At 44.6% G+C, this 16,722-nt stretch overlaps 1 protein-coding gene and 2 long non-coding RNA genes across 5 annotated transcripts in view; 2 read left to right on the top strand and 1 right to left on the bottom strand.

Moving 5' to 3' along the window:
- DALRD3 (DALR anticodon binding domain containing 3) overlaps positions 1-7,636 on the bottom strand; it is a 25,174-nt gene extending 17,538 nt beyond the window's left edge. Inside the window, exons 1-6 of one of the 3 annotated variants that reach the window (XM_073575097.1) lie at positions 7,516-7,636; positions 2,932-3,236; positions 2,563-2,828; positions 2,150-2,208; positions 1,949-2,059; positions 964-1,034 (exon numbers count right to left, since the gene is read on the bottom strand). In XM_073575097.1, coding sequence (XP_073431198.1) covers positions 964-1,034; positions 1,949-2,059; positions 2,150-2,208; positions 2,563-2,828; positions 2,932-3,236; positions 7,516-7,548 — 845 coding nt within the window. In that variant the 5' untranslated portion in view covers positions 7,549-7,636. Of the gene's footprint in view, positions 1-963; positions 1,035-1,948; positions 2,060-2,149; positions 2,209-2,562; positions 2,829-2,931; positions 3,237-4,637; positions 4,919-7,515 lie in introns of those variants that run through there. The other 2 variants (XM_073575096.1, XM_073575095.1) reach the window with 2 other exon arrangements.
- The window catches only part of LOC141088868 (uncharacterized), a 23,811-nt gene continuing 12,023 nt past the window's right edge, over positions 4,935-16,722 (top strand). The window contains exon 1 of the long non-coding RNA XR_012232085.1: positions 4,935-5,079. This is a non-coding gene — a long non-coding RNA (uncharacterized lncRNA). The remainder of the gene's footprint in view (positions 5,080-16,722) is intronic.
- Positions 13,277-14,812, top strand: LOC141088886 (uncharacterized). The gene is made up of 2 exons (XR_012232092.1): positions 13,277-13,547; positions 13,761-14,812. It is a non-coding gene; the product is annotated as an uncharacterized lncRNA (long non-coding RNA).

Here is a 16,722-nt window from a genome sequence, read left to right on the forward strand (position 1 = left end):
AGCCCAAACTCGCATCCGTGTTCCTGCCCGGTAGACATGAGGATACAGGGTGGCAGTACACGCCGTACTCATAGTCTCTTTGTATGAATACAGATGTGACTATTCACTCTGTATCCCTCCGGAAACCTGTAAAGGAACGACGCACACTGAGGTAGATAAGGGTCTAATGAAAGACCCGTGTCCACCTCCTACTGACACTAAGCTAAACTGATTAATCGAGCGCCAGTCAGTGGGGTGTATACTGCGGAGGAGGATCTAACTTTATTTGCATAGTGTCAGCAGCATACACCCATGGTTCCTGTGTCCCCCAATGAAGCGATAGAGAAAACAGCATTTTGAATAATGTGCAGCACTCTGTTCTGATCCCCAACGCATATACATTATATGGAGAAAAGTATAGGACCATATGTCTTAACCACTGAATTCCGTTTTCAACATCAGCACAAACACTGCTCCTCCAACGGGAGCTTCTTGGCCGAGCAGCTGCATGCAGCTGTACATCACCAAGCACAATGCAGAGCATCAGATGGAGTGGTGTCGGATGGAGTGGTGTAAAGATGCTACCACTGGAGTCGAGGAGACGTGTTCTGTGCATTGACTGTTCACACTTCTCTATTTGGCATCTGGTAGATGAGCCTGGTTTTGGTGAATGTCAGGAGGACGTTACCCCCTGATTGCATTGTGCCCGCAGTACAGATGGTGGAGGAGGATAATGCTATGGGCTGTAATCAGGGGGTTGGTCAGAAAAGCTTCTGGATGGGGGGGGGGGCACATACTTTTCTCCATATAGTGTACCTGTGAAAATCTGAACAACTTTTTGCCACCACTAGAGGGCAGTCTGTATACATTTGTCGCAGCCATAGATGGATCATCCCCTTGCGATCTAAACAGACAGGAGAGGTGAGGTAGTTACTGTTGTGTAATGATAGTGTGTCCTCAACACATCACCTAAGAAGAACTTACTGAAGGTACTGAGCACAGCCGATGGGTGTTGCAGAGTGGAGAGCTTTTACAGGACCACATATCAGATGCTTCTGTAAAATGAGCAACAATAACATCAGATCTATAATACACAGGGGCCACCGAAACCTGATGCCTGTTATTGAGTTTGTACTAATTTGCAGATGCAGAGCTGCAGTGTAAAGCATGACGGATGGACAGTGCAGTCTGACACAGGGTTATTTGAAACAGCCTGAGGACAATAGTAGACACTGCAGCTGTGCAAAGAGCAATGACCATCATTGTGACTGCGAGACCCCCTCCTAGTGCACGCTATCCCTCTTTATGGGCATTCCCTGTATACCAGGTCCTGGTAATGTGCAGTAACATTTGTACAAATCCTTACAATACACATTAGCTGATCTGCTCTACTACAGTATTATACAGGGCCGGACCCGACTCAGGAAACTGAGCCCCCCCGTAATCTCAGAGCAGGATCAGGAGCTGTAACTGCAGGAAGTGTCTCATCCCGCAGCTCAAATTAACCCCGTGCCTCCAGAATAGACATTTCTATATAGTCAGAACACACAAATACTGCTCACGTCTCTAGTGCATTGCAAACTGTGGCTGAACTACAACTCCCAGCACAACAGCAAGTTTCATTTTTTTCTGTATTTCATCTGGATGGAAAACAAATTACAAAAGGGACACTTAGGTAGTGCAGAATATAAAACACGACACAACAGCCCTCCGGGTGACCAGATGAACGCCACCTTGATAATCTAGACTCTCTTTAATACTTTCAGACGAAACCTTGTGAGAATCGGGCATCAACATATCACACATAGCAAAATCTTGGATAAAGTTGTGCTGGCACTTATGGGGGCATTGTACCCAGCACTCAAACTGTGGCTGGATATATGGGGCCTCTTGAGGTGCAAGTGAAAAACCTGCTGCAACATCCATGTTGTGCATCTTTAGAGGGAAATAATGTTTGATTTGTGAGTACCTGAGTGACATCTCCATTGCCGGGGACAATCAACCTCCAGAGAAGGTCCAGTTTCTGCTGATGGAACTCCTCCTCGCAGCTGACTACGTGTAACACCATAACAGGGGACGTCTGTTAAAAATGTGAAAAAAAATCTTAATTATGAGAATATTCAGAATGGTAAAAACAGGGCATCTAGAGGAAGCTTGTATCATTACTTACCATTGCCTCCTGGACTGATCTCTGCAGCCTTGCCACATGCTGTAGATCATCTTCATGCACTACATAAGGAAAATATTGTGTGAGGGGGTTTGACAGTGAGACATACTGGATTGTAAGAGATTATATATGTGTGTGCGTATATTATATATATTTATTACACACATAATGGTGCTTATTACGTTGATGGTTGTGGTTGCAGTACTCTATACGACCAGCAGATGTCACAGCGGCATAAAGTTCAATATGGACTGAACTAAATAGGGAGACAGCTACTGGTAGTGCCCGGTACTGCAATCACAGCTAAAAAAAAAACCAAAACATTATTGTTCTATTAGGTGATAAAGCAATATAGAGCACATTTTAATAAAGTGATGAAGTCCCGCTTATGAATCTCTAATGTGATTCTGGTTTACCAATAAAGAAGTCTAGATTCGGGTCATATCCTTGCAGGCATACGTTGTGCTTATCTGCAAAGGTTTTGAGTTGCACACTGAGTACACCAGGTGTAGAGTCCACAGGTCTACTATCTTGGATATAGTCTCTTAAGAAGTCCTTAAAACTTGAAACAGTGTCTTCCAGAGATGCTGCATCGTCTGGACAAGGCCAGGAGATCCCCAGTTGTCTCAGGAATTCATCCACCTCCTTACAGAGCCTGGCGGGGACCAGGGATACTTGTTTTCTAAAGAAGCAAAAATAAATAAATAAAAATGCAGGTTATGAGCTCCTGCAGGTGGAAAACCAGTGCTGACTTTAGCTCTAGATGTGAATGGAGTATAACTGACCCCTTTAAGGTGAGGACCTTAGCCAGGTGATCGGCTACTAGAACAGCTCTCAGGTGGCTCAGTCGCAGTGTGTCCAGGCTCCTACAGCCGTGCAGCGGAGCGCAGTTCAGGATGACAATGTCCTGTCCATCATCTACAGAGGGAAGAGGTTTCAGATATGGAGAGAAGTCTTGGAGAACGCGACGGAAAACTGCAGGTCTGTCCAACTGAACGATGAGCCCGGCCTCAGACTGCAGACAAGTCTTCACCGGTGGGAGACCCGGGGCGGCCAGAGATGTCAGCGTCTGTACAAGATCCGCAGGCACCTGGAAAATCCAAGAAACTAAGTAACGGACAAGTCTCATTACAAGGACTGCCACTACAAGCGCAGATACACAGCACTGCATGCCATGGGCTTATATACACACACGATAGGCTTAGATACACTGGAGCAGCATTATATAGGATAGGCTTAGATACAATGGCACAGCTGTATCCTAGGATAGGCTTAGATACATTAGTGCTGCGGTATGATATAGGATAGGCTTAGATACACTGGTGCAGCAGTATCACAAAGGATTAGATACACTGTTGAAGCAGTATCAGGTTAGGCTTAGATACACTGGTGCGGCGGTATCATAGGATAATCTTAGATACACTGGTGCAGCGGTATCATAGGATAATCTTAGATACACTGGCACAGCAGTATCATATGATAAGCTTAGATACGCTGGTGCAGCGGTATATATAAGCTTAGATACACTGGTGCAGCGGTGTCATAGGATAAGCTTAGATACACTGGCACAGCGGTGTCATATGATAGGATTAGATACACTGGCACAGCGGTGTCATATGATAGGATTAGATACACTGGCACAGTGGCATCATATAAGATAGGCTTAGATACACTGGCACAGCGGTATCATATAGGATAGGATTAGATACACTGGTGCAGCGGTATCATAGGATTAGATACACTGGCGCAGCGGTATCATAGGATAGGATTAGGTACACTGGCGCAGCGGTATCATAGGATAGGATTAGATACATTGGCGCAGCAGTATCATAGGATAGGATTAGATACACTGGCGCAGCGGTATCATAGGATAGGATTAGATACACTGGAGCAGCGGTATCATAGGATAGGATTAGATACACTGGCGCAGCGGTATCATAGGATAGGATTAGATACATTGGCGCAGCGGTATCATAGGATAGGATTAGATACACTGGCGCAGCGGTATCATAGGATAGGATTAGATACACTGGCGCAGCGTTATCATAGGATAGGATTAGATACACTGGCGCAGCGTTATCATAGGATAGGATTAGATACACTGGCGCAGCGGTATCACATAGGATTAGATACACTGGCGCAGCGGTATCACATAGGATAGGATTAGATACACTAGCGCAGCGGTATCACTTATGCTGGGTTTAGATGTAAGGTCTCCCTCTCCATGGTGGGATTAGATGCACCGGCAGACTCAGCAGACAACACAACACATTACAATAAGGTGGAGACAGATCTGGTCAGGTTCCTACAATCTCATGAAGTCTTTCCCCTCCACAGAAGTTAGTTTTAAATTCCAAAACGTTTAACGACTTTCAGTGCAAAGTGCAACTCTGATCACACAAACATGGCCTCCTGTGACACTGACATCCATCTGCATTCACCAGCAACTGAACAGCTGATCGCAGCCCTGTGACCCGCGCCCTGCACGCACCTCTCCATCCGGGAAGCTTTTCTTCAGCGCTCCCCTGGGTACTAAGAAGTCTCTGCTCCTCAGGTTCTTCTGGCTGCTTTCTTTGAACCATACAGTGGGGGGCGCACAGGAGCCCAGCAGCGCGTGTCCCAGGATCCGCAGGGCCTCCGATACCCACACTGCTCCGGAACCGCAGGGCTCAGCCTCCATGGCGGAATGAAAGACAGCGGAACCTTTCTTGTCTTAGCAATTTGTAAGACGGAACAAAATATCTGTAGAACCAAAGGCCTGTGGCAGGATGTGACGTCAGTAGATAGGCTGCTGTTTAAGAAGCCATTTTGGTTGTGGCATTTTTTTTTTACTATCAAATCTGTTGTAGACATTTGGACTCCACAGTGCGCATGTCAGCCAGAGATGGTGCAGAAAGAATACAACAACAACAACAAGCCCATGTGGCATACAGGTAGGACTAGAGTAACTTTCTATTACCTGTATGCCTATATTGATAGGTCATATACCTCCCAGGGGGTGACTGGTTCCCTTTAAGAATAAAGGGGACTCAGCTGTTCTGTCAGTTCTCATTTTATTTTCTCTACAGCGCCACCCTTGCCACAGGCTGTGCAGGGAACTGCAGCATGGCCACAGACTAGTGAATAAAGTTAAATTTCATAAAATAAGAACACCAGCGCTTCCCCAACAAAAAAGGTTCTAATCTGTAAAACAAAGCCGCACCGGCTAAAGGCACAATCTGCCTCTGTGCTTGTGATAGTGTAAGAATGCAAAAACTTGTATCGCTTCGCGCATTGGAACCGATATGAATCTAGGTCAAAATTACAAAACTGAACTAGAGATATGTGGCAATAACAATCCTGCTCCACTTTGAAGATGAGATTTATTAGTATGCAGTAAATGTCTTGAATTCAATGGTGGTAGGAGGTGATCACTAGGTCCCATCGCCTCCCCAAAAACTATAATAAGATCAGAAAGTCATATGGACCCCAAAATGGCGATGACAAAAACAGCTCATCCCGGAAAACAATATATCCTGATACAAGTATTGACTAAAAAAAGGAAAAGTTATAGATCTTTGATGGTGAGGTGGAAAAAGCAAACAGAAGAGGAGCCCACTGGGACGCTCACACAAGGGCCACATAGCCCCGGAGCCGGCCCTGCTCTCACCCAAGGATCACATAACCCTGGAGCCGGCCCTGCTCTCAGCCAAGGGCCACATAGCCCTGGAGCCGGACCTGCTCTCACCCAAGGGCCACATATCCCTGGAGCCGGCCCTGCTCTCAGCCAAGGGCCACATATCCCTGGAGCCGGCCCTGCTCTCAGCCAAGGGCCACATATCCCTGGAGCCGGCCCTGCTCTCAGCCAAGGGCCACATATCCCTGGAGCCGGCCCTGCTCTCAGCCAAGGGCCACATATCCCTGGAGCCGGCCCTGCTCTCAGCCAAGGGCCACATATCCCTGGAGCCGGCCCTGCTCTCAGCCAAGGGCCACATATCCCTGGAGCCGGCCCTGCTCTCACCCAAGGGCCACATATCCCTGGAGCCGGCCCTGCTCTCACACAAGGACCACATAACCCTGGAGCCGGCCCTGCTCTCAGCCAAGGGCCACATAACCCTGGAGCCGGCCCTGCTCTCAGCCAAGGGCCACATAACCCTGGAGCCGGCCCTGCTCTCAGCCAAGGGCCACATAACCCTGGAGCCGGCCCTGCTCTCAGCCAAGGGCCACATAACCCTGGAGCCGGCCCTGCTCTCAGCCAAGGGCCACATAACCCTGGAGCCGGCCCTGCTCTCAGCCAAGGGCCACATAACCCTGGAGCCGGCCCTGCTCTCAGCCAAGGGCCACATAACCCTGGAGCCGGCCCTGCTCTCAGCCAAGGGCCACATATCCCTGGAGCCGGCCCTGCTCTCACCCAAGGGCCACATATCCCTGGAGCCGGCCCTGCTCTCACCCAAGGGCCACATAACCCTGGAGCCGGCCCTGCTCTCACACAAGGGCCACATAGCCCCGGAGCCGGACTTGCTCTCAGCCAAGGGCCACATAGCCCCGGAGCCGGCCTTACTCTCAGCCAAGGGCCACATAGCCCCGGAGCCGGCCCTGCTCTCACCCAAGGGCCACATAACCCCGGAGCCGGCCCTGCTCTCACCCAAGGGCCACATAACCCTGGAGCCGGCCCTGCTCTCAGCCAAGCGCCACATAGCCCCGGAGCCGGCCCTGCCCTCACACAAGGGCCACATAGCCCCGGAGCCGGCCCTGCTCTCACACAAGGGCCACATTGCCCTGGAGCCGGCCCTGCTCTCACACAAGGACCACATAGCCCCGGAGCCGGCCCTGCTCTCACACAAGGGCCACATAGCCCCGGAGCCGGCCCTGCTCTCACACAAGGGCCACATTGCCCTGGAGCCGGCCCTGCTCTCACACAAGGACCACATAGCCCCGGAGCCGGCCCTGCTCTCACACAAGGGCCACATAGCCCTGGAGCGGTCTTTGTTTAAGAAGTGGATAATGCATCATGCCTCAAAAATAACTAGGGGCTGAGCAAATCCTCCCCATCCCTCGGATAAACCCCCTACGTTTCATACATAGCGTTTCCAATTCAATATCTCAATAGCACAAGGAGTGGCAATAATAGCGAATTGATTCACTTGGTCGGCCACCTTATTTTCACAATCAGTGGGGTCAAATTTAGTGGGACCCCTCCAATCAGACATTCATGGGGTATACTAATGTAAGCAGCCTTTCTGTATGCTAATGATTTCTTCCAGGCTCTGAGGCGTGCAGTGCCTGGAAGAAATCCCTGCCTCCTGTCTTCATTGTAATACTAACCCTGTCCCATGCATGGCAGTTATGGTGCCAGAATCCCACACCTGCACTCCCTCAAAAATCCATACCTCTTCCTCCCTTTTTTTGGGCTCTTCATTCATTGATCTCTTGTGCAGGCGGCTTCCACTCCATTGACCTCTGGTGTGTGCGCCAATAAGTTCCTCTCCCCACTTCCTCCCTGCATAGTCATCGCATCGTACACATGGTTCCTAGCGATGGCTATAGGTCATATATTTTCGGGGGGGGGGGGACAGATTCCCTTTAAGATCAGGTTTCCCATATTCCACAATTGCTAGTAAAAAAGTTCTCTCTACAGTTTTATGCAATCAGTCATTGCTCTAGACTCTAGAGCAAGTGATTACCAATATTGGAGGGACTTTTACCACCTGCTCACAAATATAGAAAATTCCCCTCCAGTTATATATTCTATTTTTTTTTAATCAAATTTAGCAGTTTAGTTTAGAGAATGTTATGCTGTTTGCTCACACGTTTAATTTCACAGAGATATTTTTTTGAATTGTTGGCACCTACTGTATATTAACGTTTATCAGCGTATATCATCTGCTCACATGTGAGGTTATGTGGGGACAGAATGCAAATACGTCTTCACCTTAGGGCTTGTGCACACAGTTGAGAAGTACGAAGATGTAAAATGTTCATGTGCAGCCAAATAGATCACAAGGAAGTCACAGTCTCTCGTGATTTACATTGCACGGTTTGAGGCAGACCCGCAACCAAAGATCCATCAGATTTACATTATTGCTGACAGATTCGTTATGATCTTATATGTTTCCTGCCACATTCAATAGTTGCAAAGTCGCAGTGCAACATTACAGTCGTCAAGTCTCTTTATAGCTCCTGTCTTAAATGGTAATTCCCAAGTTAGTAATTTATTTATCCCTTATGCATAGATTCGAGGATAACTTACTGTTCACCGGATCTGAATGCAATTAGTGGAAACCTCCATCAATTTTGATAATGGAAACATAAAACCTGGGAACCGGATTGTGCAGAACTCTGTCTTGAATGGAGCAGAGGTTCGCATGCTCAACGGTCTCATCGACCGTGCCATTAACAATGAATGGAGCGGAGATTGGACATGTCTGCCCCATTATAGTGGGAATGCTCAGTTCCAGAACCATACTTTTGGGAATGCAGCAGGATCCCCAGTGATAAGTAAGTTCCCTCCGATCATATGGATAAGAGATAACGTGCTATCTTGGGAATTAAGCCCTGATCACCGATAATAATAATAATCTTTATTTATATAGCGCCAACATATTCCGCAGCGCTTTACAGTTTAACAGTTTCAAAACACAAGTCATAAGTAACAACGTTAACAATACAACAAATAAAGTAAAATAAGACGAAATAAGCCGCCCCTGCTGCTGAGAGCTTACAATCTACAATGAGGTGGGGGAGATACAGAGTACAGGGGTGTATTTACAATGATGTATTTACAATGAAGGTCCAGCCATCTCGAAGGAGTGGGGGATAGAGATAGTGAATGGGCTACACACTACACTTACACATAGAATGACTTTGATTAGTGAACGTGATAGGCTGCTCTGAACAGATGTGTTTTGAGAGAGCGCCTAAAACTATGCAAATTGTGGATAGTCCTAATTTCTTGGGGTAGAGCATTCCAGAGGATTGGCGCAGCGCAGGAGAAGTCTTGGAGTCGGGAGTGGGAGGTGCGGATTAGTGCAGAGGTTAGTCAAAAGTCTTTTTTGCAGACTGCAGCGGTCGGCTAGGCTGCTAGACAGAAATGAGGGAGGAGATGTAGAGGGGGGGCTGCATGGATAATGTTGGCTCCTAATAAAAGACAATGTGTTTAACCTTATTCACATCTGTCAGATCATATTGAATTTGTTTTTACTCTTGGCTGTGAGCAGTGATCTCTCAGCACAGGACTGTGATTTAAGAATACGTTCACACAGAGGTTTTTACACGGGAAACACCAATAAACAAATTTTCCACGGAATCTGCTGCTGAAATCAGTGGCCTGCACTTTCTGCCATGGATTTGCAGATTGATCTACTCTGGGTTGTTTTTTTTAATAACACTGTAGTATTGCTGATGATCTGTTGAGCAGAATAAGGCTAGTTTCACATTAGTGTTTTTTTGCGCAGCGCATCGTGCGCGTACATGCGCATGCGCTATGCGCCCCTATGTTTAACATAGGTGCGCATGGTCTAGCGTTTGTACGCGTTTTTGTGCGCATGCGTTTTTTGCAGTGTGCGCCTATGCGCGCCAGACGCACCCTGTTGCATTTTTTGTGTGCCCAACCTGTGTCAAAAAAACGCATGCGCACAAAAGCGCACGGAATGCACAAAAAAAACACATTACAGTCTATGGCAACGCTGGCGTGTGCATAGACATGCGCACGTCAGCGTTACAAATCGCATGCGTTTTAAGAGGTCACATGGCAAGAAACTGGTTAAAACGCATGCGCATAAAATAAGCAAGCGCATGCAAAACGCTAGATGCGTTTTTTGTATGCGTTTGGACTGCGCACGATGCGCTGCGCAAAAAAACGCTAATGTGAAACTAGCCTAAGCCCTGGGCAAGTAATGGGCCAATGCAACTGGGGCACTTATTCAGCCAAGTGCACACTGCATGTATGGGGTTGTGCTCTGGGGCTCAGCCTGCTCCATACAGCACCGGTGCTGCCTGGGTTGTACAGATGGCACCTGAGTCTAAGTTCTATGCATCAGCGCTAGCTCTCATTGCATCAGTTTAACCCTTTAGATGATGACAGCAGCATTTAAGATGTTGGAGTTCTGATGACATTGACATGGCAGCCATAGGCCAACTGAAGCCCCTATGTCTGACTGTCTGACCCGTCTCCCATAACGTCAATAAAAAGAACTTATTTGGTATCATCGCATGCATAACTGTCCAATCTAATATTTATCCTATACAGTGAAATTCAAAACAGAATTAAAAAAAAAAATCGAAGTGGCAGAATTGCTTTTTTTTGTCAGTTTGACTCCCCAAAAAATGAATGATTGGAGATCAGAAAGTCGTATGGACCCCAAAAGGGTAATGAAAACAAATACAGGTTGTACTGCAAAAAAACAAACCCTAATACAACTCTACTGACCAAAAATAAAAGTGCTATAGTTCTAGGGAAACAAGAGAAAACAAAAAGCAAAAAACACAAATATCCTGAACTAAAAGTAAAAAATATACTGCAAATAATGCATAAAGGTAATAATAATAATAAGGGTATTTAGTAAACATAATTTTGATCAAAATAATGAACAAGCCATCCCGCCACGTCACGGCAACCGTGACGTGGCGGGATGGCTTGTTCATTATTTTGATCAAAATTATGTTTACTAAATACCCTTATTATTATTATTACCTTTATGCATTATTTGCAGTATATTTTTTACTTTTAGTTCAGGATATTTGTGTTTTTTGCTTTTTGTTTTCTCTGGTTAATGGTCATGTGTTAATATGCACTTACATTGTGCATACACATTAACTTACTTTTCTCAGTTCAGATTTGTTTTGTATTCATTTCATTGTGCATTCAGTGCATATATGGGTGTGACCGCCCTCTTTCTGAGCTGGGAAAGCCATCCAGTCTGGCCTAAGCTGTTACAAGTGGTTCAGCCGCTCGACCCTTATTCACATTCACGCCACTTGGCAAGTGAAAAGGTTTTAAATACTAGAGTAGGGACTGAGTAGGAAAAATTAAAGAGAAGAGAGCCCTGCTGGCACTAACATGTAATAAATATATATATATATATATATATATACAGTGTGTATGTATATATGTGTGTGTGTGTGAGATATATATATATATATATATATATACATACAGTACAGACCAAAAGTTTTGACACACCTCATTCAAAGAGTTTTCTTTATTTTCATGACTATGAAAATTGTAGATTCACTCTGAAGGCATCAATACTATGAATTAACACATGTGGAATTATATCATTAACAAAAAAGTGTGAAACAACTGAAAATATGTCTTATATTCTAGATTCTTCAAAGTAGCCACCTTTTACTTTGATTGCTGCTTTGCACACTCTTGGCATTCTCTTGATGAGCTTCAAGAGGTAGTCACCGGAAATGGTCTTCCAACAGTCTTGAAGGAGTTCCCAGAGATGCTTAGCACTTGTTGGCCCTTTTACCTTCACTCTGCGGTCCAGCTCAGCCCTAACCATCTTGATTGAGTTCAGGTCTGGTGACTGTGGAGGCCAGGTCATCTGGCGTAGCACCCCATCACTCTCCTTCTTGGTCAAATAGCCCTTACACAGCAGACCAAAGCACAGATTTCCAATGGTCTAATGTCCATTTCTTGTGTTCCTTAACCAGAACAAGTCTCTTCTGCTTGTGGCCTGTCCTTAGCAGTGGTTTCCTAGCAGCTATTTTACCATGAAGGCCTGCTGCACAAAGTCTCTTCTTAACAGTTGTTGTAGAGATGTGTCTGCTGCTAAAACTCTGTGTGGCATTGACCTGGTCTCTAATCTGAGCTGCTGTTAACCTGCGTTTTCTGAGGCTGGTGACTCTGATGAACTTATCCTCCGCAGCAGAGGTGACTCTTGGTCTTCCTTTCCTGGGGCCGTCCTCATGTGAGCCAGTTTCTTTGTTGCGCTTGATAGTTTTTGCCAATGCACTTGGGGACACTTTCAAAGTTTTCCCAATTTTTCGGGCTGACTAACCTTCATTTGTTAAAGTAATGATGGCCACTCGTTTTTCTTTACTTAGCTGCTTTTTTCTTGCCATAATACAAATTCTAGAATAATTAAGGTTCACCGCACACTCTGGTGGATTATCTTTCAAAAGTAGCTTAAATTTTATTTTGCAAGTAGTAAGGGATCAAATCAGAATAATGCAGTGGAAGCGATAACAAAATAATGTTTCAGCTCCACCGGAGCATTTGTCACAAATCGCTGAAAAATAAAAGAAAAATATCAAGATACATCGCAGGAATTAAACAGACGAAGGATAACACAATGAAAAAATAAAAATAACATCCCAAAATATTAAAGCCATATACCAAACATAAAGATACAAAAAAACAGCAAGATGGCAAGACATAAAAACATCAGTAATGACTGGCAATAGATGGGTAACTCATAGGTATATAAAAAGAACACAGTTACCGTAGGCCTGTTAATACCATCAATGTGTAAAGGTACTGTCACACTAAGCGATATCGCTAGCAATATCGCTATAACTTGTGACGTTATAGCGATATTGCTAGCGACATCGCTGTGTTTGATACTTACCTCTGACCGCTCCCCCGCTGGTTATCGCTGATCGCGCGAGAACGTTCAGGACTGCTTCTCGTCGTCAGCTTCCTGCGGCGCTTCCTGTGCAGAAACGAGCGTTGAGCCGGGCGGGAGGACGCAGGATCGCCTAGTGTGACAGGTAAGTAGCGATCCCCGTCCCCAGCGATGTCGCTGGTGAGATCTGCCTGTGTGGCAGCTCACTAGCGACCACTTAGCGATGTACCAGCGATCCTGACCGCGTCATATCGCTGGTACATCGCTAAGTGTGACAGTACCTTTAGAAAAGAGGAGGGGAGGGAGGATAAGACCTAAGATACCGATATACAATGAATCTCCCTGTGAGGAGTAGGTAAACATGAGGACGCTTGGTAAGTTATGAATGGTATGGCTGGAGAGTGGCGCTAGCCCTCAGGTTGGGGGAGGTCATTACCTTAGGTAGTAAATAGATGCAGCAGTGCTCAGCTGTTGTGCCGGCTGCTGCTGTATGCTCAATGGGAGCTTTTCTAGTGTCGGATGGACACAGCCAGACAGGAAGTCAGTGAGATAAACCGGATGTGACATAGTGCTAATCCTAGATGTGTACTGCGCATGTGTTCCCGATGTTAGGGTCGCTCTGAGCATGGCAACCTATCCATATAATGGCAGAAGCGGCCAGATAGTATGTCTACTAAAGCACTCATATTTAAAAGGGACATAAGGTATCTTATGTCTCATCCTCCCTCCCCTTTTCTAACACATTGATGGTATTAACAATGTCAGCATTCCGTGCAGCCTCTGCTGGGCACTACATGGATTCTTATCCTTTCACCCTGCATCCTTTCTGTTTATGGCATGTGATTAAGGTAACTGTGTTCTTTTTATATACCTATGAGTTACCCATCTATTGCCAGTCATTACTGATGTTTTTATGTCTTGCCATCTTGCTGTTTTTTTGTATCTTTATGTTTGGTATATGGCTTTAATATTTTGGGATGTTATTTTTATTTTTTCATTGTGTTATCCTTTGTCTGTTTAATTCCTGCGATGTATCTTGATATTTTTCTTTTATTTTTCAGCGATTTGTGACAAAGGCTCCGGTGGAGCCGAAACATTATTTTGTTATCGCTTCCACTGCATTATTCTGATTTGATCCCTTACTACTTGCAAAATAAAATTTAAGCTACTTTTGAAAGATAATCCACCAGAGTGTGCGGTGAACCTTAATTATTCTAGAATTTGTATTATGGCAAGAAAAAAGCAGCTAAGTAAAGAAAAACGAGTGGCCATCATTTAACAAATGAAGGTCAGTCAGTCCGAAAAATTGGGAAAACTTTGAAAGTGTCCCCAAGTGCAGTGGCAAAAACTATCAAGCGCTACAAAGAAACTGGCTCACGTGAGGACCGCCCCAGGAAAGGAAGACCAAGAGTCACCTCTGCTGCAGAGGATAAGTTCATCCGAATCACCAGCCTCAGAAATCGCAGGTTAACAGCAGCTCAGGTTAGAGACCAGGTCAACGCCACACAGAGTTCTAGCAGCAGACACATCTCTACAACAACTGTCAAGAGGAGACTTTGTGCAGCAGGCCTTCATGGTAAAATAGCTGCTAGGAAACCACTGCTAAGGACAGGCAACAAGCAGGAGAGACTTGTTTGGGCTAAAGAACACAATGAATGGACATTAGACCAGTGGAAATCTGTGCTTTGGTCTGCTGTGTAAGGGCTATTTGACCGAGAGGGAGAGTGATGGGGTGCTACGCCAGATGACTGGGCCTCCACAATCACCAGTCCTGAACCCAATCGAGATGGTTTGGGGTGAGCTGGACCGCAGAGTGAAGGCAAAAGGGCCAACAAGTGCTAAGCATCTCTGGGAACTACTTCAAGACTGTTGGAAGACCATTTCCGGTGACTACCTCTTGAAGCTCATCAAGAGAATGCCAAGAGTGTGCAAAGCAGTAATCAAAGCAAAAGGTGGCTACTTTGAAGAACCTAGAATATAAGACATATTTTCAGTTATTTCACACTTTTTTGTTAATTATATAATTCCACATGTGGAAATTCATAGTTTTGATGCCTTCTGAGTGAATCTACAGTTTTCATAGTCATGAAAATAAAGAAAACTCTTTGAATGAGGTGTGTCCAAACTTTTGGTCTTTACTGTGTGTGTATGTGTGTATATACTGTGATATATATATTTATTTTTTGTACACGGATATATAGTGGCATTTGGGCGTGAGCAACCCTGGTAGAAACCACTGTCAATGTAAACAGTTAAGCAAGTTGAAGATAATTTCATCTCTAAAAAGGCTCAAGTTAAAGGTGATATATTTGTATTTTAGATTAAAAAATATACGTTTTTACATGTTAAAAATTTCAAAAAGGAAAAAATAGACTTTTTTTCATTCTAAAAATTACAAAAAAGAAAATGGGCTAATGCAAAAGTTTGGGCACCGTTGGATATTTGTATGCTCAGATAATTTTGACCAAGATGTCAGTCATTAATTAGCCTGTTAGGGTTATGGCTTGTTCACCATCATCGTTAGGAAAGGCCAAGTCATGCAAGTTTCCCAGCTTTATAAAAACTCAGCCTCCTCTAACCTTTTGCCAAAAACTGCAGCCGTGGGTCCTTCTACGCCGCTGCCTAGCACTCTGAAAATGGTGGCGGCCGACAAAGCAAGAGAAGGCTATAGCAAGATAACAAAGCGCTTTCCTCAGTTTGAAATATAACTAATAAATGACCGTTAACAGGAACAGAGGCGGTCAAGATAAGTTCCAGAAGACCAAGCAGAATTTCAGTGAGAGCTGCACGTAGGATTGCTAGAGAGGCAAATTAGAAACTCCACCTGACTGCAAAAGACCTTCAGAAACATTTAGCAGACTTTGAAGTTGTGGTACATTGTTCTACTATTCAGAGTCACGGCACAAATATGGCCTTCATATGGAAGAGTCATCAGAAGAAAACCTCTCCTTCATCTTCACCGTAAAAGTCAGCATCAGAAGTATGCAAAAGAACATCTAAACAATCCTGATGCATTTTGGAAACAAGTCCTGTGGAAAAGCGAGGTTAAAATAGAACTCCTTGGCCACAATAATCAAAGGTACATGTGGAGAAAAAAGGGCACAGAATTTCAGGAAAAGAACATCTCGCCAACCATTAAGCATGGGGGTGGATCAATGATGCTTTGAGGTCGTGTTGCAGCCAATGGCACGGGGAAAATTTCACGGGAAGACGGAAGAATTGATTCAATGAAATTTCAACAAATTCTTGATGCAAACATAACACCATCTGCATAAAAGCTGAAGTTGAAAAGAGGAAGAGGATGGCTTCTACAAATGGATAATGAGCCTAAACACCCGGCAAAATCCACAATAGACGACCTCAAAAGGTGCAAACTGAAGGTTTTATAACCCCTGATCTGAAAATCTGACACTTTGAAAAGAAGGTGCTGTTAGATACTCACCATGTAGGGTGCCCATTCTTTTGCATCAGCTTATTTTCCCTTTTAAAACGTACAAGATGAATATATATATATATATATATATATATATATATATATATATACAGTCATATGTTAAAGTTTGGGCACCCTTATTAATGTTAACCTTTTTTCTTTATAACAATTTTGGTTTTTGCAACAGCTATTTCAGTTTCATATATCTAATAACTGATGGACTCAGTTATATTTCTGGATTCAAATGAGGTTTATTGTACTAACAGAAAATGTGCAATCTGCATTTAAACAAAATTTGACCGGTGCAAAAGTATGGGCACCCTTATCATTTTCTTGATTTGAACACTCCTAACTACTTTTTACTGACTTCCTGAAGCACTAAATTGGTTTTGTAACCTCATTGAGCTTTGAACTTCATAGCCAGGTGTATCAAATCATGAGAAAAGGTATTTAAGGTGGCCACTTGCAAGTAGTTCTCCTATTTGATTCTCCTATGAAGAGTGGCATCATGGGCTCCTCAAAACAACTCTGAAATGATCTGAAAACAAAGATTATTCAACATAGCTTTTCAGGGGAAGGATACAAAAAGT

The sequence above is a fragment of the Dendrobates tinctorius genome, unplaced genomic scaffold, assembly GCF_039654945.1.
Source record: "Dendrobates tinctorius isolate UK_male_01 unplaced genomic scaffold, ASM3965494v1 ptg000041l, whole genome shotgun sequence".
Lineage (NCBI taxonomy): Eukaryota > Metazoa > Chordata > Amphibia > Anura > Dendrobatidae > Dendrobates > Dendrobates tinctorius.